General features: G+C 30.0%; 3 protein-coding genes across 5 annotated transcripts; 1 reads left to right on the forward strand and 2 right to left on the reverse strand.

Annotated features, from left to right (window-relative positions):
• Positions 1–4,609: 4,609 nt before the first annotated feature.
• LOC137834621 (immune-associated nucleotide-binding protein 10) lies at positions 4,610–10,015 on the reverse strand. The gene is made up of 7 exons (XM_090301943.1): positions 9,638–10,015; positions 8,825–9,093; positions 7,826–7,990; positions 7,258–7,483; positions 6,072–6,340; positions 5,245–5,409; positions 4,610–5,010 (listed from the first exon to the last, which is right to left on the reverse strand). The coding sequence occupies exons 1-7, from the start codon at positions 9,843–9,845 to the stop codon at positions 4,783–4,785; spliced, it is 1,530 nt and encodes a 509-aa protein (XP_090158069.1). The 5' UTR covers positions 9,846–10,015; the 3' UTR covers positions 4,610–4,782.
• Positions 10,016–11,085: 1,070 nt separating this feature from the next.
• Positions 11,086–13,436, forward strand: LOC137834622 (immune-associated nucleotide-binding protein 9). Its single transcript, XM_068642699.2, is given in 7 exon segments — positions 11,086–11,178; positions 11,392–11,616; positions 11,798–12,066; positions 12,341–12,505; positions 12,591–12,686; positions 13,060–13,164; positions 13,166–13,436. Coding segments are annotated over 6 exon segments (867 nt in total). The 5' UTR covers positions 11,086–11,178; positions 11,392–11,411; the 3' UTR covers positions 13,193–13,436.
• A 1,867-nt stretch (positions 13,437–15,303) lies between these two features.
• On the reverse strand, positions 15,304–21,065 carry LOC137834623 (ankyrin repeat domain-containing protein 2B). Of its 3 annotated transcripts, none has more exons than XM_090301944.1 (9): positions 21,019–21,065; positions 20,294–20,408; positions 19,888–20,036; positions 19,028–19,237; positions 18,792–18,940; positions 18,512–18,680; positions 17,454–17,546; positions 15,834–15,973; positions 15,304–15,723 (listed from the first exon to the last, which is right to left on the reverse strand). In XM_090301944.1, the coding sequence occupies exons 2-9, from the start codon at positions 20,295–20,297 to the stop codon at positions 15,624–15,626; spliced, it is 1,014 nt and encodes a 337-aa protein (XP_090158070.1). In that variant the 5' UTR covers positions 20,298–20,408; positions 21,019–21,065; the 3' UTR covers positions 15,304–15,623. The 3 variants fall into 3 exon arrangements, with proteins under 3 accessions (XP_090158070.1, XP_090158071.1, XP_068498801.1); XM_090301945.1 differs by having other exon boundaries at positions 20,294–20,504; XM_068642700.2 differs by lacking the exon at positions 20,294–20,408.
• Positions 21,066–24,120: the final 3,055 nt, after the last annotated feature.

Below are 24,120 nucleotides of genomic sequence, written 5' to 3' on the forward strand. Positions count from 1 at the left end.
CAGAATAAAAATTGCCGAATGTATGGCGAAATTTCACATGTTTTGGTTGAGGAGCCTTGGTTTGCACAAAATTTCCGAAAAATTCTCCCAAAATAGTTTTTTCTTGAAATTCCACTTAAGAATCTCCCCTGAATTTGCGACAAAACTCGACAAATTTCAGGTCAAACGGATGAGTATTCGCCCACGAAAAAAATCAAACAGTTTCCCACACAAACGAACCTTCCTTTCAGCCCTGGAAGTGATCAATAAAAAATTTATTGCCAATCTTGTGGGACGAATTTGGGCTTCAAATCTCAGCCAAAACTCAATAGACACAGTGATGAACGTCTGGTAAAAATTTAAGACGAAAACACCCAAGGAATAAGGCCTAGTAAGTCCCAGACCCAGAGTGAACAAAACTGGTTTCTGAAAACAAAACGTTTTGGATTTTCTTCCCCGTATCTCCTTTTTGTGATTCTTTTAAGGACGTGTCTCCTTACCTAGGTGCATTCAACATATGGAAGTACTTGTGTGAACTTTTCTAGCGCAATACGGACCCAGAATAAAAATTGCCGAAAGTTTGGCGAAATTTCACAAGTTTTGGTAGAGAATAGCATTGGTTTGCACAAAATTTTCGAAAAATTCTCCCGAAATAGTTTTTCCTGAAATTCCATGTAAGAATCTCCACTGAATTTGGCACAAAACGCGACAAATTTCAGGTCAAATGGATGAGTATTCGCCCATGAAAAAAATCAAACAGTTTCACACACAAACGAACCTTCCTTTCAGCCCTGACAGTGATCAATAAAAAATTTATTCCAATCTTGTGGGACGAATCTGGGCTTCAAATCTCAGCCAAAACTCAATAGACACAGTGTCGAACGTCTGGTAAAAGTTTCAGAACAAAACACCCAAGGAGTAAGGCGTAGTAAGTGCCAGACTGAGAGTTCACAAAACGGGTCTCCGAAAAGAAAACGTCCTGGATTTTCTTCCCCGTATCTCCTTTTTGTTATTGTTTTATGGACGTGTCTCCTTACCTGGGTGCAAACAACATATGGAAGTACTTTGCGAACTTTTTTAGCGCAATACGGACCTAGAATAAAAATTGTCGAAGGTAGGGTGAAATTTCACAAGTTTTGGTAGAGGATATCCTTGCCTTGCACAAAATTTCCGAAAAATTCTCCCAAAATAGGTTTTTCCTGAAATTCCACGTAAGAAACTCCACTGAATTTAGGACAAAACGCGACAAATTTCAGGTCAAACGGATGAGTATTCGCCCATGAAAAAAATCAAGCAGTTTCGCACACAATCAAACTTTCCTTTCAGCCCTGGCAGTGATCAATAAAAAATTTATTGTCAATCTTGTGGGACGAATCTAGGCTTCAAATCTCAGCCAAAACTCAATAGACACAGTGTCGAACGTCTGGTAAAAATTTCAGACCAAAACACCTAAGGAGTAAGGTGTAGTAAGTCCCAGATCGAAAGTGAACAAAACTGGTTTTCCGAAAACTAAACGTCTCGGATTTTCTTCCCAATATCTCCATTTTGTGATTCTTTTATGGACGTGCCTCCTTACCTGGGTGCAAACAACATATTGAAGTACTTGTGTGAACTTTCTCAGCATAATACGGACCCAGAATGAAGCGAAATTTCACAAGTTTTGGTAGAGGATAGCCTTGGTTTGCACAAAATTTCCAAAAAATTCTCCCGAAATAGTTTATTCCTGAAATTTCACATACAAATCTCCACTGAATTCGGGAAAAAATGCGTCAAATTTTAGGTCAAACGGATGAGTATTCGCCCACAAAAAAAATCAAACAGTTTCGCACACAAACGACCTTCTCTTCAGCCCTGGCAGTGATCAATAAAAAATTTATTGCCAATCTTGTGGGACGAATCTGGGCCTCAAATCTCAGCCAAAACTGAATAGACACATTGACGAACGTCTGGTAAAAATTTCAGACCAAAACACCCGAGGAGTAAGGTGTAGTAAGTCCCAGACCGAGAGTGAACAAAACTGGTTTTCCGAAAACAAAACGTCCTGGCTTTTCACCATTGTATCTTCTTTTTGTAATTCATTTATGGGCGTGCCTCATTATCTGGGTGCAAACAACACATGAAAGTACTTGTGTGAATTTTTGCAGCGCCGTACGGATGCAAAATAAAAATTGCAGAAAATAGGGCGAAATTTTACAAGTTTTTGTATAGGATAGTCTTGCTTTGCACAAAATTTCCGAAAAATTATCTCGAAATAATTTTTTCCTGAAATTCCACGTAAGAATCTCCACTGAATTCGGGTTAAAACGCGACAAATTTCAGGTCAAACGGATGAGTATTCACCCAAGAAAAAAATCAAACAGTTTCACACACAAACTAACCTTCCTTTCAGCCCTGGCAGTGATCAATAAAAAATTTATTGCCAATCTTGTGGGACCAATCTGGGCCTCAAATCTCAGCCAAAACTCAATAGCCACGGCGAGGAACGTCTGGTAAAAATTTCAGACCAAAACACCAAAGTAGTAAAGCGTAGTAAGTCCCATACAGACAGTAAACAAAACTGGTTTTTCGAAAAAAAAACATCCTGGATTTTCTTCCCCGTATCTTCTTTTTGTGATTCGTTTATGGACGTGCCTCATTACCTGGGTGCAAAAAACACATGAAAGTACTTGTGTGAATTCTTTGATCGCAGTACGGATGCAGAATAAAAATAGCAGAAAGTAGGCAGAAATGTCACAAGTTTTGGTAGAGGATAACCTTGGTTTGCGCGAAAATTTCTGAAAAATTCTCCCGAAATATTTTTTTCCTGAAATTCCACGTAAAAATCTCCACTGAATTCGGGACAAAATGCGACAAATTTCAGGTCAAACGGATGAGTATTCCCCCACGAAAAAATCAAACAGTTTCACACACAGACGAACCTTGCTTTCATCCCTGGCAGTGATCGATAAAAATTTATTGTCATTCTTGTGGAACAAATCTGGGGCTCAAATCTCACCCAAAACTCAATAGACACGGCGACGAACGTCTGGTAAAAATTTCAGACCAAAACACCCATGGAGTAAGGCGTAGTAAGTCCCAGACCGAGAGTGAACAAAACTGGTTTTCCGAAAACAAAACTTCCTGGCTTTTCTTCCCCGTGTCTTCTTTTTGTGATTCGTTTATGGACGTGCCTCATTACCTGGGTGCAAACAACACATGAAAGTTCTTGTGTGAATTTTTTCAGCGCAGCACGGACAGAGAATAAAATTGTAGTAAGTACGGCAAAATTTCACAAGTTTTGGTACAGGATAGCCTTGTTTTGCGTGAAAATATCTGAAAAATTCTTCCGATATAGTTTTTCCTAAAATTCCACGTAAGAACCTGCACTAAATTCGAGACAAATCGTGACAAATTTCAGGTCAAACGGATGAGTATTCACCCACCAAAAAAATCAAATAGTTTCACACATAAACGAACCTTCCTTTCCGCCCTGGCAGTGATTGATAAAAAATTTATTTTCAATCTTGTGGGACGAATCTGGGGCTCAAATCTCAGCCAAAACTTAATAGCCACGGCAACGAACATCTGGTAAAAATTTCATACCAAAACACCCAAGGAGTAAGGCGTAGTAAGTCCCAGACCGAGATTGAACAAAACTGGTTTTCCGAAAACAAAACGTCCTGGCTTTTCTTCCCTGTATTTTTTTTTTGTTATTCGTTTATGGATGTGCTTCATTACCTTGGTGCAAACAACATATGAAAGTATTTGTGTGAATTTTTTCAGCGCATACGGACGCAGAATAAAATTTTCAGAAAGTAGGATGAAATTTCACAAGTTTTGGGAGAGGATAGTCCTGAAGCAAAACAAAGTTTACATGAACTCCACATTACCCTTACTCATACTTATCAAATCAGATTCCCTTTCATGTTAACTTGGTTTAAATCAATCTTTTTAAAATTTTTTGATGTGGTTTAGTTATCTTTGGGAATCGCTCTTTAATTTAGTGGAAAACCATGACCAATAAATATTGGTAATTGATCCATTGAGTATATTCAATGATTGATATTCCAAAGTCTTGGAATTATATATTTCTTGAACACTTTGAAACTCAACCTAGAAAGTTGTAGATAAGCATTAATTATTCACTATCTCTTTACAAAGAAGTCTTCCTTTCATTTTCTATATAAAGGGAACTTGTGAGTAAGAGAAAGGCCAACAAGGGAGAAGAGCAACATACAGAGAAATGAGAGAATAGATATCCACCATAGCGTGAGATTAGAAATTCCAGTGAAATACTAGAGAGACTTTGTATTCTATCCTTCTTGGGTGAAATTAAGTGTTATCCTCACAGATTGAGAGAAACAAATGTTGTAATCCTACTTTCATAGTGGAGACATTTTCTTAACTAGGTCCCATGGGCTTTGCTTCTCAAGTTGAAAAGGTTTCCCAAGTTATCATTATTCTATTTTGCTCTATTTTCTATTATTTACTCATTGCGTCCGTAAGTATCCATTTTGTATCTACACCAAAAGGGATGATTAGTTCTGATTTTCCCAACAGTTTGTTACGAATTACATCAGTTATACTCACCCAACTTTCACACATATGTTATACTTTTTAAGCTAAAATATTTAAAATTAGAGATTGAAAATTTCTCTTGGATCCTATGCAATCATACATTTTATTTAATGGAATGATGAAATACATAAGTTTATTCAATGCATCACACACATCACACTCATCACACAGATAATGCAATACACACATTTTTACACACACATACATTACATATAATTGAATTGAAAAGATAAATTAGTGGTAAAATCAGAGCACTTGACAGGCAACCTTTAGTAGTTTTGATAGTTTTGGTAGTTGGAATATAAGTTGTCTTCTACTTGCTGACTCAATGTTCGACCTTAGTGTTTGAGTTTCATCATCCATTAGAGCTTGTGTTGACTTATAATCTTCCTCAATCCTAAGTCTTTCAAGTCTTTCTTCTTCCAACATCTCCAAAATGTTTCTACTTTCTTCTTTCATCAATTTTGATTCTCCCTATATATTCAAATTAAATTATCATTTCTAATAACAAAACAACAATAATAAACTCATATTCAATATTCAATATTATTATGAAGTGGAATCCCACATCGACTAGAGATTAGAACATTTCATCATTTCATTGTATATAAGTGGGTGCAAACCTCACTTTATAAACTGATTTTATGAAGTTGAGTTAAGCTTAAAGTCCACTTCTTAATAAATATTCAATTTAAAAGATGATTTTACCTGTGACTTCACAAATATCTTATTTGTGTATGGTTGTCCATTATTCTTTGATATAACCATGTTTACAAGATTAAGAAGTTGTTGAACTTGTTCTAATTGCTTTGTTTCATCCTTTGTCTTGTTATCAAAAAGCACTTTGCGATTCTCACATTGGACTAAAATATCCTACAATAATATTCAAAATCATCAAAATTCTAAATATATAATCTAAGAAATTAACATGAAAATAGGATTAAAAGAAAAGCATATAACTGGACAATATGTCTATGATATTATAATTATCGATTTATTTAAATATAATTTGAATGTGCATGAAAAATATAAGTTAAATAATATTTTTAATCTACAGTTATTTTGGATATATATATATATATATATATATATATATAAAATTTAAAAAGCTCTTTTTTTCTAACATGACCCAGTATGAATTTTTAATTTTTTAGTGACGTTAACCATCTTAAATTTATTACATAAAAAAAGTTATCATATACAACACTACAATGTATTTGTAACTTTTAATAATTAACATAAATTTAACAATCCTTATTAACATGTCTAAATATTCAAATGTAAATAATTTGTAGTTTAAATCTTGATAGCTAATTAGATACCAATTTAGAAAACATTTATTAATAATAGAAACTAATTGAGATACCAATAACTTTTTTAGTCTATGAAATAATATCTAATTTAGTTAATACAACAACTAATTATTTTTTGTCTCTAAAATTGATTTATATTTATGATTCTCTTCTAGTGTTACCTAAGAATAACGAGAACAAAAAATTATAAATATTCATCCAAATGATAATATGATAAAATACCTTAAGAGGTTGTGGACAATCTTGACCTAAATAATCTTCCAGTGTCTCTTCGTTATATTCAAGCTCGTCTCCTCCAGTGAAAACTATAATTATATAGTCCATAATTTTATGTCCAAATAAAGTTTGTAAGACACGTAAAGTAGCCTGTTCCTCTTCAGAAAATCGAGTTCTAACAGAGAACACCACAAGAATTGTATGAATTCCATCTTTAGCCAAATCAATACATTTTATTATTTCTTTTGCAACCGAATCATTTCCATCAAATAGTCCTACAAAATATATTAGATTTTAGATTAAATAATTTATGTATACACGTATAGTATCTATTTTTCTCTCAATACAAAAAGAAACCACTATGGATTAAAAAAAAAAAAACACCATATTAACATGTATGCTAGTATACATAAATCATTGTTATTATTAATAACAAAGTCGAGTTTGGGTTATGTTTTTTTTAAAGGTTATATAGGAATCATAACATAGAGTTAGAACATTCTTAAAATATTCTACATTAATTTATTTATTTTTTTTATAAAAAAAATGTATTAATGACAAAAATTTAAAACAAGAACAAAATAAGTGATTTGAATTTTTTTCAAAGGATAAAAAATTATATGAAGAAAATTAAGGAATTAAGAACATAAACCTTTTATTTCCGGCATCCAAAATATATTTAACCATTAAAACAAGATAAAATTATAAAAACACTTGGAGAAAAGTGTTGGTAGCACTCTTTTTGATATGTTAATTGTGATGTTGGATAGTTTCGTTTTTTAATTATTTTTATTTAGAGGTGACACTACAAGAAAAATCATTAAATAAAAATCAATTTGAGAAATAAGAAATAATTAATTATTATATTGACTAAATTAGATAATATTTTAGAAACTAAAAAAGTTATTGGTGTCTAAAGTAGTTTCTATTATTAATAAAATTTATAAACTAGTTTCTAAATTGATATCTAATTAACTATCAAGATTTTAGTTATATTTGTTGTCTCTGAAATTGAATTTAAGGATTTTCTAGTGTGAAACCTTCAAAGTGTGTAATTTTCAATAAATTTTAACTAATAAGAAAGAGAATATTGTTAACATTCTTAATAGTGAAATAATCAAGCTAACTACATTTGTTTTAACTCAAATCAACTACAAATTACACAATGAATGAATTATAAGTAACATGTTACCTGGGGTGTTAATAACATTAATAATTGATCCATCTTTGGTGACATTTTTTTGTAATTCACAAATACGAGATGTACTAGAAGAATGAACTCTTGATTTGAAGACATTTTTTCCAAGGATGCTATTTCCAGTTGCACTTTTACCATTTCCAGTTCGTCCAATTAAAACTATTGTCTTCTCTTTATTAAATAAGGAATTTTGTGCTAGCATAGCAGATCCAGGTTGCAACTGCAAGTTAAAAATAACATAAATATAAAAACAATAAATATATTGATATCTAGGGTGTCAGACTAGCTGAGATATCAAGTTCCGGTGTAAATGTATCTAGACTATCAGTCTATAGTCTATCTGAGATGTCAGATTTAATTGTAATGGTATCTAGATTGTTAGTGTATCTGAGATATCAAACTTCACTGTAATGTTGATCATGATGTTTTAATTTAAAAAAAAAAAAACATAACAAACATATATTTATAATAACAAATAACATGCTGAAACAATTAAGAAAAAAAATCTTATGAAACATACACCTATTATATATATATAGTAAAATTTAAGCAATGTTTTTACCTGTGAATTTACAAATGTCTTATTTGTATATGGTTGTCCATTATTCTTTGATATAACCATGTTCACAAGATTCAGAAGTTGTTGAACTTGTTCAAATCGCTTTGTTTCATCCTTTGTCTTGTTATCAAAAAGCACTTTTCGATTGTCACATTGGAGTAAAATATCCTACAACAATATTCAAACTCTATCAAAATCATCAAAATTCTAAATATATAATCTAAGAAATTAACACAAAATAGTATTAAATGAATGAGTAATAGGTAAACATGTATAGCTCAACAATATATCTATAATATAATAATTCTTTATTTATTTAAATATAATTTGAATATACAAAATATAAGTTAAAGAATATTTTTTTTAATTTATAGTTATTTTGGTTGTATATAATAATTCTAAATTTTTTAATTAGCTATTTTTTTTCTAGTATGATCAATTGTAAATTTTCAATTTTTTTTACTGATGTTATGAATAAAAAGGAAGTATCTTAAATTGGTTACATTAAAAATTTTATCATATACAACCCTAGTATTTATCATTTTTAATAATTAAACATGTATTTAATAACCCTGATTAACCTATCTATTGGTAACAATATCTTTTAATTATACATTAAGAAATTTAAATCTAATATATAGAGAAAGATAGATAAGGGTAAGAAATTTATGAAAGAGGTTAGAACTAAATTTGAATAATGGAATGATAGGCATATTGTTATAATTAAGAGTTTCTTAATATTAACATAATCATAATCATATGTATTTACTTTTAAAACTTTGAAATTTAAGTATAATAACAAGGATTATTATCTAAGAATAACGAAATTTAAGTATAATAACAAATATTGACAGATGATATCAAATTTCAAAGTGATGCCTAACCTGAGACGCTTATATACAAAAAAAACAAGGATTATCATTTAAGAATAATGATAATAAAAAATTATTCATATTAATCAAAATGATAACATGATCAAATATCTTAAAGGATTATAGATACCTGAAGAGGTTGTGGACATCCTTGACCTAAATAATCATCTAGTGTCTCTTCATTGTATTCAAGCTCATCTCCTCCGGTGAATACTATGATTGTGTAGTTAATAAATTTGTGTCCAAACAAAGTTTGCAAGACACGTAAAGTAGCATGTTCCTCTTCAGAAAAACGAGTTCTAACAGATAACACCACAAGAATTGCATGAATTCCATCTTTAGCCAAATCAATGCATTTGATTATTTCTTTTCCATCAGTATCAGTTCCATCAAATAATCCTACAAAATATATTAAGTTTTAGATTTAAAATTAAATTCCTTATGTTTATACATACACTATTTATGGTTTTCACAACACAACAAGAAATCACTATAATTTTCAATCACATAATGACAATCACTAAAACAAAACACCATAATTAAAAAAAATCATCATACTTTTCAAAGACATTAAAACAAAATTAATATAAATTAATATATATGTGTGGGTATAGTTGTTATTACTAAAAACAACAACAAAAATAAGTGATGATAGATAAAAAATCATAAGAACAACGTTAAGCAATTAAGAACCAAAATCTTTTAATTCTTGCATCCAAATTATATTTAAGCTTTAAATAGTAGAAGTACTCTTTCTAATATGTTTCCTCTTATATATAATTTTTCAGTTTTATTGGTTCAAAGGTGAGACTTATCAATTTTCAATAATTTTTAACTATTGAGAAAGAGAATAATATTTGTTAGCATTCTACAATATTAAAATAATCAATTTAACTTTTTAATTTAAATAAAATATAATAAATTACAAGTAATTTTGCATTACCTGGAGTATTAATAACATTAATAATTGATCCATCTTTAGTGATATTTTTTTGTAATTCACAACTACGAGATGTAGTAGAAGATTGAATTCTTGATTTGAAGGCATTTTTTCCCAGAATACTATTTCCAGTTGCACTTTTACCATTTCCTGTTCGTCCAACTAAAACTAGTGTCTTCTCTTCCTTAATTAAGGAAATTCGCCTCATCATATCAAATTCAGATTACAACTGCAATTAAAAAATAACATAAATAAAACAATAACAATACAAGAAACAAATATTTATAATAAAAATAATATATTGAAACAATTAAGAAAAAATGTTTTAAAGCATGCAAAATATATATATAATAATCATAATGACCTATCTAAGTTTTGATTGAACTATCTAAGTTTGAGAACCATTTTATAGTAGTTAAAGTGAGAAACTAAACTTGTTTAAGAAAGCACAGATGAAAAGAAAGCATATTGAAATGTATAAACCAAAGTGTAGTTGAAAGTAAGAAGATAATAATATACTTGTTTCAAAGTAACAAGATAATAATATACCTAATATGAGATGTGGAAAAGGAATTAATTGCAAGTTAGATTAACAAACCATCTTAATTAATAATTAGCAATTCTTTCACATTAGTGTTTGGAACCAGTGACTACCAGATTCACATTTTTGTGTTGCACAAATTTATTTATATTTTTAATTAATATTTAAGCGTGTCTATAAATAAAATTCATATTTTTAATGGGATTAATATTAACAAATTTTAATTGGATTATATACTATTTTAACTTGTCAATTTTTAAGTTTGTATGATAGGACATATAATTGTTCTTATAAAGCATACTATTATTTTATTTATGTTCATTAGAAAATGATATGACAATTTTTTTAAATGATCTTTTTTTTTAAGTAACGAGTAAAGATATAACTAAATATATAATAAAAAAATTATCTGAAAAGCTTTTAATTCATGGAGAAAGAAAAATTATATATATATATATATATATATATATATATATAGTGTCATTGTAGTCACATTGTTATCATATTTGACAAACAAACATATTAACCTGTTTTTTAAAAGTATTCATTTTCTTGTAACATGTCCAAAAAGAAACATATATTTTGAATAATTTAATAAACATGAAAAAAGTTATATACAAATCAAACTTGAAATATTTGGAAACTTTTATTTAGTGGATTTCATGTTTTTGTAAGTTCCTTTTCTATTTTCCCAAGTTTTTTAAGAAGAGAATTTTACCTTTCTTTCATTTCTAACTTATCATTCTAAGTTCTCTTGTTCATTCTTTTCTCATAACTTTAGTCTAGGTATATTATTTTCTTGTTAGATTCAAACACACATTGATTTTACTTATTAAGATGCTTGATTCTTTTTATGTGTTTTTCTCTAGTATAAAATGGTTCTGAGATTTTATGTAATCATATCATTGAAATTTGAATAACACTTTATATATATTTTTTATCCTCTATTTGTGCAAAGTGATTTTACATCACACATACACAAGTTTCTTCAAAATATTTATAGGCATGAAACCACTACATCATTTATCTCTTTATAACAAATTACATTTAACACTATTGTTATTTAATTTAACACAATTACTTGTTGATTTCAGACACATTTCAAGTTTCAAAAAGCTTATTTCTTTCATAAATATTTCTCTTTTTTTATTGTCCATAGAATCAATGTTTATTTTGTTCATATATTTCTGATTTAAAATTATTATTTTTCTTATAGTGTAACCTAAACTTTCTATAATGGGAAAAACTCCCTTGTCTAATGAGGTGAAGACAGTAGTTTTAGTTGGACGTACTGGTAATGGAAAAAGTGCAACAGGAAATAATATTCTTGGAAGGAAAAGCTTCAAGTCAAAAATAAGCTCCTCTGGTGTAACAAGTGTTTGTGAAATGCAAACAACTGCCATAAAAGATGGACCAATTATTAATGTTATTGACACCCCAGGTGAACCATCATAACTTCTCACTCACTATATGATTCTACATTTGTGTTCTTGCAAAATATAGTAATTTCTTTTTGTAGTACGAAGATAAAAAAAAATAGGATTAAAATAAAGAACAATTATATTTAAAAGGGAAAAAAATATACTTAGTTATGAATCTAAAACTTAACAATTTTTTTGTAGGATTATTCGATGGAACTAATTCTGCTGGAAAGGAAATAGTTAAATGCATTGATATGGCTAAAGATGGAATTCATGCTATCATTTTGGTGTTCTCTGTTAGAACTCGTTTTTCTGAAGAAGAACAAGCTACTTTTCTTACCATACAAGCTTTATTTGGACACAAAATTGTTGATTACATGCTTGTGGTCTTCACGGGAGGAGATGACCTAGAAGCTAATGAAGAAACACTTGATGATTACTTAGATTCCAACTGTCCACAAGCTCTTCAGGTTTCTTATTATGATAATCATTTTCCTATTTCGTTCTTAATGTTCACAAATGCAAACTGTTATTATGATGAGAAATGAAAAACTATAGATTAATATAGACTTTATTTATTTGTTAAACTTTGTATACATTTAAATTGTATTTTTATATTTAAAAAAATACATAGTATTGTATCATGTTGAATCAAACTAATGGCTATTGTTGTTACTTTTAGTACAATTTATTTAGTATGTTGAAAATCTATAATTAAATTTTTGATTTTGTTGATTATTGTAGGATATACTCACCTTATGTGGCAATCGCAAGGTACTTTTCAATAATAGAACCAAGGATGAAAGTAAGAGATTGGAACAAGTTCAACAACTTCTAAATCTTGTGGATACAATTATATCACATAATGGTAAACAACCATTTACAAATGAGTTGTTCAAACAATTAAAGGTGAAATTTTTGTAAATGTTGAAATTATTTTTTATTAAATATTGAGATTTTGGTAAATAATATATAATATCAATGAATGTTGTAGGAGAAAGCAAGTGAAACTGAAAAAGCAGAAACGTTGGGAATTAAAATGCAACTACAAAAAAAATATGATGATGAGCTTAAACGAATGACTCATATGGTACATTTTATATCTTCTAATATTTTTCTCAATATTTAATTTTTTTTATCTACAATGAACTAATTACATTAAATAAAATAAAACAAGTAAGGAATGCACCAACCATATACACAAAAGAGGTTAAATGTCTCTAAGTCAGAACTCATTACAATCAAACAACATATCATCTCAAAATCCTATATACATATCATGAAACCTGTGAATGAAATTATTTAAACATAAAAACCTAACTATAAGTCAAAAACATCACATAAATACTTGTATACATTCTCAATATTCGGTTATAGGTTACTTGTTGAAGGTTAAAGATATTATCAGTTTCTTAATTTTGTTTCTTTCACTTTTGAAATAATAATTTTATTGTGAAACATAGATTGAATCAAAGTTAAAGGAAGAAATTGGAAAGCTTATGAAAATGTTAGAAGAAGAGAAGGTTGCAAGATGTAAGGCTGAGCAAAATTATAAATCAATCCAATCTTCATCAAATAATGAAATTCAAAAATTGAAATGGGATCTTCAAGTGGCAAATAGCAGACAAACAAATGGCAGAAGAAGGAGTGGGACATGTGCCATTCTCTGATTGTAATACCTTCAAATATTTATGTTTTATCTTCATCATTATCATTATAAGTGTTTGTATTTGTATATTTATGGTGTAATGCTTCCTATTTCCTATTGTTGTATATATTTACTAAGTAATTATGTATGTAACTAAATTATGTTTGAATTACATTTCTTATTTGGTCATAATTCTTATGTTATTGTGATTATCTATTACTTTATATTCATATTACTATATATGTTTTTATTAAGCAATATATTTTTTTCCTTTTTGGCTTTCATGTGTTCCTTTTCTTTAAAAATAATCAATTCAAAAGAATATTTTGATAGGGAACTTATTGTAATAAGGTTCTAGATTTTTCGATTTTGTTAGGATCCTACTTCTAGTAGAGATTAGAACATTTTATAATATATAAGTGTGTGCAAACTTCACCTTCAATTTTATGATGTTAAGTTAAATTTAAAGTTTATTTCTTAATATGATATCATAATCATTCTTATAAGCAAGTTTTATAAGATTTATTTATTTTTAAAATGTTGTTATGTTTGATTAAAGTATAAAATTTAAAATGTAATTGAACTTTCAGCCAAATTTCAGTTTACATTTCAACTGTTTATGATGTTCTTATATTTTATAATAAATTATATATTATTAATGTGTTATAAATGTATTGCCTTGGTTTTGTTTAGGTAATCTTTTAAAATTAAAGAAATTATGAATGACGTGTTTTACACTTAATTAATAAGACTTCTTCAAATATAAATTATATTTTCTACTTAAAAATTTCAAAGTTTTCATTACAGATAATGGAAGATCCATTTGCACGAGCAAGAGCTAAAAGAAGAAAAACAATTTCAAAAGCTTAGTCATGAAAGTAAAAGTTAAAGAAAATTTAACTAAATTGGAGTTTAACCCGTGAAATGTTTAAATCTATAGTAATTTTAGCAAACTTAAAGAGAAAAATGAGTTCATACTTAATACTTAGATATGTGAACTAAAATATATTTGATGGATTGGTTATATTTTAGCCTGAAAAATCAACAAAGGAATTTTGTTACTTTTCATGAATTTTGATGCTTAATTTTAATGTAAAAATTTATGACTTTTTCATATTTATTAGGTTAATTTTTTAGGATTAACCATTATGATGGTTAATAAAAAAAATATTTCAAGTGAGATCAAAAGCTTTCTGGAATTTATTTCTCTTCTGGAATTTTAAAAAAAAAATCCAAATCTAACATTCTTTTAAGACAATCTATTCATTTTTTTGAGCTTCTTTCAAAAATATTGTAATTGATTTTTGATTGCTTCTTCCTACACCTCCATATATTTTACTCTCATTTCTCTAATTTTTTTATTTTAAAAATATCTTTCTATAATATTCTGGATTACATAATCTGAAAATCTTTTTTCAAATTTGTAATTAGCTTGAATTATGTAATTCAAAAACTTTTTCTTTTCATATCCATGACATAATCCAGAAACAACATTTTTTTCATATGCATATCCAAATTACATAATCCTGAAGCTACTCTGAATCCAGACTTTCAAGCTATTCTGAATCCAGACTTTCAAAGTATATAATAGAAAATATCATTTTTTTAAAATATATTTCGAATTATGAAATCTAAAATATAAATAATTTTTTCAAAATTTTTAAATTTCTTCCAGATTTTATAAATTTATGGAGATAGCATAAGAAAAATAAAAAGGTATTTTCATGAATATATGGCACCAGAAGAAGCAATCTTGGATTTGTTAAAAGAATATTTGAGTAGTTGTAAATAGTAGCATGCAACATATACTAAAATAACCACAAGTGACAAGTAGCTTCAACCCTTTAACCATATGACCATATTTTATGAATTCAATCCCAAATCATATGCATAAAAAACATTAATCCCAAATTCTATTAATTGATACTCTATTTCTTCGAGAGAATAATTTTCATGATATTTTACTGAAAATACCTCGTTAAGAATTAGACAAGACTAATATAAAAACAGATGATTCGATCCATTGAATCATTTTTCAAAATCTACAACACACCTTATATTGTGTTTTCAACTTGCCTTTTATTCTCATTAGACACCATTGAACTATTCTTGCCACAAAGTAACATCGTAATAGTAAAATTGAACATGAATAAATTATGAAGGAACTAAGCTTCAAAATCATGCAATGTAACAATCAATGCATTACAAGAACAGAGATAACAAATTCTATGGTGACTCACATCCAACAACGTTAATCGAATAGTTCAACACACTAAACGGTTGGAAGAAACCAAAGGAGAAATAAAGTCATCATGCCTTCTTCACCTCAGTTTCCCCTCATCTTGTTGGTGACAGCATGCATGGCGTCACACATTACAACTACAGAAAAGCATCTTTCTCAAGTAGCTTCAGGACTTCATTTTGATTGTTTAGCTTCGCAACATCTATAGGAGTTTTCCCGTCCATATTCTGGAGAGTACTGCAAATTCAACAACAAAGAAAGAACAATAAATGATTAAAACAATAGTAACTACATGGTATTATTGTAAGCATTGGAATTAATATTTGAAGGTGGAAAAGACTACTTACACTGCAGCGCCATTTTCAAGGAGAAGGGCCACACAGTCCTTTCTGCCATAACCAGCTGCGTAATGGAGAGCGGTGTTCTTATTCTTGTCCAAAGCATCCACTTTTGCTCCAGCCTCAAGGAGAATTTGAGCACACTTCACCTGAAAGGATATGAAGAATGTCAACCAGGTATTAGAAAAAGCTACTTAGAGTCTACAACAAAAATTCCTCATGAGCATTCCACTTAGCTTGGACACAAAGGGGAGAGGTAACTGAAGCAAGGTAGAACCCAACTAGTATTATCCATTCACCGCTGACTCTATTGCCTCTCTCCACAACCACTTTGGCCATCTATGTCACTACCCCTCATCAACATAACCACAACCAACAATGCCATTGCTGCTGCCAATGTCGCTACACATTGCCATGGTTATTTCCACTCTACCATAAAGGAATTAAATCTCAGAATTTTTCTATGGGAGGAATCTGATCATTTAAAAAACCTTCTGTACCACCCCACTTTATACCAGTTAGCATCAAGATTCTTCATGACATGAACATACGTTGATTGAACCACACTTTCTGATTGATGACTAATAACAAAATAGCATTGATAACCAATTCCTTTAAAAATTAAAGGAAGCTGTCCAATTCCTTCACTTCTGAGAGATAAATCTCATTGAAATAACCATGCAAAAACGGCATACCTAGGGTATCCCACAACACAAATAATTAAGGGTAAATAAATGCCCCTTGAAATCATAAGCATTCTGCAAACAAGATGAACTCAGATCTTGTTTTCATTCTCCTATTAATGTTCCTAACTCCCTAAACAAATACTGACAACCAAGCAAAAACTAATATATCCACTTAATAGTTATAACTTTTTGCTAAGTTGTCAATATTTGATCGGTATAATGGGAAAAGCAGACAAGATTTTCAAAGCAGTACCATCAGGGAATGGTTTAAACAGCTAGCTACAAGTATTCTACTTGTCACTTTTCCAATTGTTAAGTAACACATGAAAATTCTTAAGTTCAAGGTGTAAGAACAAATACAGTATTAAGCAAATCCAATGATTCACCAAAGAGATTAGCTGCCAGCCAATGAAAAAAAGCTAATAGGCAGATGATTCCAAACTAGCCTTGCATATAATATCATCAACTTGCACATGATCTCCTCATTCCAACTGCGTTCTTCTTTGCTCTCAAACTTTCTTCTCCAAATTGCAATCCATCTTATTCGTAGTCATTTTATGTTGTTTTTCTTACTAGAACAGTCAGCCCCTGGTAGTGTCTCCTTTATCCAGAGAAATATGACAGTTTGAAATTTCAGATGCATCCAATGATTATGTCATCGAACCCAAACCGTACTCACCCCTAATTTCAGCAATGCTTAAGAAATTGTCTCTCATTACAACATCTTTGACAACCCTGAACTGCTCACCCAGGTGGAAGAAACAATCAAAGCTATAGCCTTTTACTAGACAACACCCTGAGCCTCAATACATCCTTTATATCCTTCCCACCATGGTTCTAATCAAAGTCACGGACACCACCCAATATCATAAGCAGAAATTCTGAGAAACAAGAGGCATGATATAAAAGATGAGGAAATATTTACACCAATTTATTAGCATACCTCGCCATATCCACAGGCAAAATGCAAAGCAGTTCTTCCCTCTGAATCTTCTTCATCCTTGTCGGCACCAGAGGCTAGTGCAGTTTTCAAGCCCTAAAGATATGTCTAAAATTTTAGCTCTCAAATATTTCAAAATCATACCCAATGCCAATAAAGAGAATGGCTGAATTTCACAAATATAACTAGATATCTTAGCAGCCTAAACAACCCTTAATAAATGAATGTTTTGAAATACTGTCCATGCAACTGCCATAATAAATGGCTAATTTCCATAAATTTAAAAAAGAAATCGCGCATAACTTATTTAAGTTTTAAAAATACTTTAATCCACCTTTTTTTAAATGATTTCACCAGTTCTAATTTATATTGTATAATCCAAAAACCTTAAAGATGGATTTTTAAATTGATAAAAGAAGAGATTCATTGTAGAAAGATTTAAGAAAGTGGAAAAATAACAGCAATCAAGTGATAACATCAAGGGCTAAAAGCTACCCAACATTTATACAGTTATTAGAAAATCAACTAATCAAATTCAAAATCACTACAGATAGCCAGAGACGATAAAATGTCCTTAGAAATACAAAGTTTACACTCCTACCAACTGCATCGACCAACTAATAGCATAGATTACATGTTGCAACTTGCATGAGAAATAGCATCTTCACTTCAACCAAATCAATCTAAAGTCCATGGGCAACCCATAGTCCTTTAGCACAAAAAACCAGACAACCTACTCCATAAAGCCACTGAATTAAAATAATATCAGAACAGATGAGGATATAATTCTAAATAACAATAAAACCTAAAGCACATTTCCAGCAAAAGACATTTGTGTGACTAGCAAACTTGTGACAAGTGATGAAGAATATTTCTAAGCTTGGCTCTCCAAAAAAAATATGAAGTTAGAGGGCTCTTAGTCTCAACTTCCAAAGGAGTTTATTTGTCCTTCATTTATCATCAGAATAACTTCAAGTTTTCAATTATAAAGTAAATTCATGATTTCTTCAAAAAGAGAGAATAAAGAGCATATGCATGTAGATAATATTGCTCTATCTCACCTCCACATCACCAACACTAGCAGTATGATGAACAATTGATTCATCTTCATTTCCCAAATCTTCTGTCTCATCTACCCCAGAATTTTCAGCAGTGGCACCTGCTTCTCCAGAATTTGCAAGACCCATTGCTTGCCCCAACTTCCGCAAAACATCCTCATCATTCCAGTACCTGAAAAAGAGAGAACCACTTCAGAAGCTACTTGACATAACATATTAGAGTAAAAACATATGGAAATGTCAAAAGAGTTAGACATCAAAAAAATATTTTTAGCTTCTAAACCTCATCATAGCAGCAGGACCACCAGTTTCTATCTCGTCCAAAATATGTTTCAGTGATGGATCCTCTTTGATGCGTGCCATCCTTTCTTCAAGCTGGTCTTTATTTGATGGATTAGAAAAGCTTTCAAGCATGGCAGACATAGATGGATCCTGCATAGACAGCCTCTAATTCTATCAACCGGTAAAAGTTTTTTTGAAATAAAAAAAATATAATGAAGAAGTTTACAAAATAGTGACCTGCATCAATGCATTACCCAGGCGCTCGGCCATGGTCATAAAATTAGGATTCTGCATAACCTGTTGCATGGTTGAAAAATATTGTTGGTTATCAAAGTTAGGGACACTATCCGGTGGAGCTCCTTGAAAAGTTTTCTGAAGCTGTTCAGCCATCTGATTGAATGATGGATCTTTTGCTATCTGTTCAGCCAATTCCTTGATACTTGGATCCTGTGCATTTAACAATTAAGCATTAGTATGCCAATATGAAGAAATGTTACTATAGAATTGAAACTGAGAGCCGACTCCAAACATCTGACAAACAAGTTTCCCTTGAGAGTGAAAATTAAAAAAAAAAAAGGAAGACAAGGATCAACCCATATAAAGAGCTAAAGAAACAATAAATTCCCTCATTTATACTCTTCAATACATTCCTATAAAAAAACTGTAAAGGATTAATTCAAAGATAGAAGCTATAAGAAATGAAACTACCAACCAGAATGTAATCCAAATACACAAAATGTTCACTACTATACTCTCATACTCTGGAAAGCTTTGAAGGAAAAGACAAATATAATTCTGATGAAGTCTTAAAGACAACAGTGAAGATTTCTAAAAATATCTAAATAGCCTTTTTGCATCAGAAATTCCAAAATCATTGTCCAACCACAGGCTCAAAATCCAGAGAACCACCACCGGGACATGTAAAAACAAGCATTCTTAAAAATCAACAATATCTAAAAGATTGTTTGTGATCGTAAAATGCATGAAAAAACATACTCAACGTCATTAACAATTAACATGGCCTAGTTATTAAGAAATATAATTATAACAGACATATACATAATACAGATAAGAAAAAAACAGAGATACTGATTTACATTGAGCAGACCAGACATTCCTGAAAAATCGAAAGGGTTGCCTGGAAACCCAGTTGCAGGTCCAGAAGCAGCTCTTTGTCCTGCTGGAGAATCTTTAGATGATGTTTCGTCATGGGAAGCTTTATTCTCAGTTGTACCAGCTTTGTCATCTAAGAAAATCTCAATATGTGTGAAACTAGGGCACTTTCAAGGGTTCAAAAAAACATTGCAGCTATGCTAAATCTCTAGCACTAAAGGTAGAAGACATATAAATGATGGAGACAAAAGTAAAAACAAATTACACAAAGAATAAGTCAAACATAGAAGGCACCAATAAGCAGATAGCAAACTGAAATTTTTAAATATCCGCTTACTCTACAAGGAAATGATAGTCAATCAAAAACCATAAAGTGTAGAGCAGATTTACCCATGATGATGAGTGCAATCAAGATTCATTAAGCAAAAACTTCATACAGCAAGTACTTTTATATAATAGTGCAACTTCAAATTGCCAGAACATTATCCCTTACTCTTTGCAATGCCTACACACAAATCCAAACCTTTTTTTCACCAGCAGATAAGATGGAAGGAATCCGAACAGGGAACCACAACTTGGTAAGCAATTTCCCCTTATTGTTCTGATTCCATGGAAGAAGAATGAAAATAACTAGCAAAATCATAAATTCAGGCAAATAAATAAATAATTAACTTTATCCTGGGCATATAGCAGCATTAGGAAAGCTTGTTAAACTAAAACAAAAAAACAAAACAAAAAGTTAAAAAGAAAGCCCCGTCGAGTGTAACCAAAGAAAAGAATAAAGGGGCAAAATTAGATGCACTTAATATTCATATCCGTACTTTATATATAAATATAAACACTCATGAAAATAATTAACTTCTAAAAAACAAACTCATATTGTAAATTCGATTGAGCAAGCAAAAGGCGTTAATCCGTTAATCCAAATCCCACGTATCTTTTGACAAAGCATCAATTAAGATCAAAATGAAAGCAAACTTTGTTAATTTAGGGAAATTATTTTTTTCAATACCAATCTACAAAAGAAGCTGAATTTGCAGCAGATGGGACAAAAAAAACCCTACAAAGCAATAGCATGATTACTCCGCACACCACATCTAGAAAAGAAAACATACCAGCAGGAAAATCCTTTTTGGAATCGGAAGCCATGGGAGAAGAAATTAAGAAATCGCTGAAAGAAAAGCAGAGAGAGAATCATTTAGGTTAGGAGAAACAGCGGATTGAAGAATTGAGAAAAAATGGAAAATTGGAGAAGAAACCTAAGCGGCGAAAGGAGAGAAGAAGAGTTTGAACCTGAATCTGAGTCTGTGAGAGAAAAGTATGAGAGTGAGGAATGGATGAAGAGAAGTGAAATGAAACAAAACCCTTTTTCTTATTTTCTTGCTATTTATTTATTTATTGAGCCAAAGGATTCAAGCCCCACATCGAAGAATAGATGACGATAGAATACAACACACAAATAATAGTGATATCTGTGGGCCCCCTCAATCCCCATCCTCGCAAATGAATGGCTCCCTCTCTTATGTGATATACCCAATTTCCATCAACTTTTGCTATTTCAATAATATACTCTTATACCAAATTTCTTGTTAGATGTCAAATTTTTTCCCAAAATTTGTAGGTTCAATTTATTTATAAATTTATAAAAATAAAATAAAAGAACAAATATATATTGTACAGGTAAGGTTCAGATGATCTGACTGCACCGTCCGACCGACAAGTATAAACACATCAAAAGACGATAAATCAGTTAATTCTATTTTTATAATTACACATCAAATACAGCTCATAACGATAGAGCATATTACAAAATTGTATAAATAAATATATTGGACAAAATAAAAGTTCATTACCAACATTTAAGTACCGAATATTCACTTGAGTGTGAAATGCACTTGTAATCGAGAATCAAATTTTAAGTTTTAATCGAAAAGATAAAAAGGAAGAGAAATACGATGAGGAAGACGAATCAATTGTTACCATATATTATTTATATTTATTTTATTTTATTTTATTTATTTTTCATCCCTTTGATAAGAATAATTTGGAAATTGAATTATTTAAGAGATTAATTAATGTCTCACATGTTTTATAATTTTCTTTATTTATTATGTATTTAAATTTTCAGTATTTAGTTTAATATGTTACTAATTAAAGACTTGTGCATTTAAGTGTATTAATTTTATAATCAAAATTTATATTTTTATGGTAGGTTAAACTTCTAAGTAGAGATGACAATATTTTTATGGTAGCTTACGTGTAGGTTTGGGTTGGTGTCTCTTTGTTCTTTAAAGAATTGGTCCAAAAAACTTGGAATAGTTAGAGAACTCCTAACTTAATATCATGATGCTTAATTCAAAAACGAAATATATTATTAAGGACATAGTTTAATAGAGATTAATTTATTCAATCGTACCTTAATTCTTGTGTTTTTCAATGGATTGTTACAAAAACTTAATCTTATTATGTATAAAATAAATTAATTTATCCAAATTTGATATTATATGTGGTAACAAAAATTCTCACTTGCAATTGAAATTAGAAAATGGAACTTGAGATTTAAGGAACATAAAAATTGTTGTCCTTTGAAAATTTAATTACTATGAAAGAGTTAAGGATAAGCTTCTCTCATACTTTCTTTCAATTCTCAAGTCAAATTTTTCAATCTTTATAGGAATTACTTTGGTTAAACAAACCACAAGTCAAATTTCTCAATCTTTATAGGAATTACTTTGGTTAAACAAACCACTTTGGCTAGGCTAACAACTTTATTCCTTAATTGTTTCATATGATATTCTTTAACTTTTACATGTCCAATTGTCTAAAGATAAATTATTTATAATTTGAACTTCATTTGATTCTAAACACGTGACTCGAGTTAGGTGTGTACTTTCTCGACTTTGATACATGAAAAAATTGTATAAATTAGTCAAAGATGGATGCAAGGTTAATTCATAAGTTATTGGACAAATATATTGATTAATCTAGTATGGGTTGAGGAACTTGAGAGTTAACTTCTTTGACTTGATGAATCTTTCTACATTTGTGGTGAGTGTACTTTCAAAAACTCATGACCTCCATTGAAAACTCCAAAGTTTTTCTCCTTTCATCAACATAAGATTTTCTATGACTCAAAGATGCTCTAATCTTTTCTTGAATTTGTTCCACTTTATTTGTGGTCTACTTTAGTAACTCGAGTTTTACCAAAATATTCTCTTTGTCCTTATGCTGACAAAGTGGAGTTCTAAACTCCTTTTCATATAGAGTCTCACAAAGAGTCATCCCAATTGGAATAATAATTGTTATTATGCATGACGTTTACAAAGAGTAAAATCTCATCCTAATAACTAATTCAAAATACATTATCTAAATTCTTTTTCAAGGACTGGATTATCCTCTCATACCGACCATCTGTCTTAGGGTAATATACAAAAGTGAGTCCAAGTGTAGCCCCCAAAACTTTCTACACGGTCTAAAAAACCTTGAGGTAAATCTAGGATATCTATTTAAGACTATGTCAGAAGGTACATCATTCAACCGTAAATATCTTTATGATAGGAAGTGAATGTTCGTCATCAATTTATCAATAATGATATATTGAGTATGTTTTTTCATAGTTCTAAGCACATGGGGTAATAAAGTCCATGATTATGCTATACTATTTTTACTATGAAATCTCGTACTTTTGCAACATTCCTCCAAGCCTCTAATGTTGAATTTGACATTTTCACAACTCAGACGATAAACTAATAACTAAGGCACATCTCTTTCGTTTTGATACATCTTAGTTATGCTTGAATGTAGACTAAAATTATTTTATGCTCTTCCTCTAAAATCACCTTTTTCAACTCATAATGTAACATTCCAAAAATGTAATATATTACTTTATATGATTGAATGATTTGGATAAATTATATGAATAATTTGAACAAGTATTACGATAAACAAAATAAATAATTTAGAGACATGAATTTGTCAGCTACCCTAAGTCATGATAGACTAAGATAAAATGTAGTTCAAATTGTTAGTGACCTACAAGAATGAATACATGAAACTCAATGATAAATTAATTTGGAAGAAAAGGGGGGTGATAGGACAAACAAGGGGGACGAGGATTAGTCTAAATAAGAAAGGAATCTTGAAATTTAATGATATAGTTTATGTCCCTGGTAAAGTCTAAATTAAGAGAATGGTTTTAAAAGAGACACACAAAAGCA

Source organism: Phaseolus vulgaris, chromosome 5 (genome assembly GCF_051622355.1).
Source record: "Phaseolus vulgaris cultivar YP4 chromosome 5, ASM5162235v1, whole genome shotgun sequence".
In the NCBI taxonomy this organism is placed as follows: Eukaryota; Viridiplantae; Streptophyta; class Magnoliopsida; order Fabales; family Fabaceae; genus Phaseolus; species Phaseolus vulgaris.

Coding starts and splice junctions, on each gene's coding strand:
- LOC137834621 (XM_090301943.1), bottom strand. CDS start 9,845: ATGATGAGGCGAATTTCCTTAATTAAGGAAGAGAAGACACTAGTTTTA. Junction 7,991..8,824: donor GATGTCCACAACCTCTTCAG/GTATCTATAATC, acceptor ATATTGTTGTAG/GATATTTTACTCCAATGTGA. Junction 6,341..7,257: donor TAATGTTATTAACACCCCAG/GTAACATGTTAC, acceptor TATATTTTGTAG/GACTATTTGATGGAAATGAT.
- LOC137834623 (XM_068642700.2), bottom strand. CDS start 21,052: ATGGCTTCCGATTCCAAAAAGGATTTTCCTGCTG. Junction 20,037..21,018: donor CAAAAAGGATTTTCCTGCTG/GTATGTTTTCTT, acceptor AGATTTTCTTAG/ATGACAAAGCTGGTACAACT. Junction 18,941..19,027: donor TGGGTAATGCATTGATGCAG/GTCACTATTTTG, acceptor CTGTCTATGCAG/GATCCATCTATGTCTGCCAT.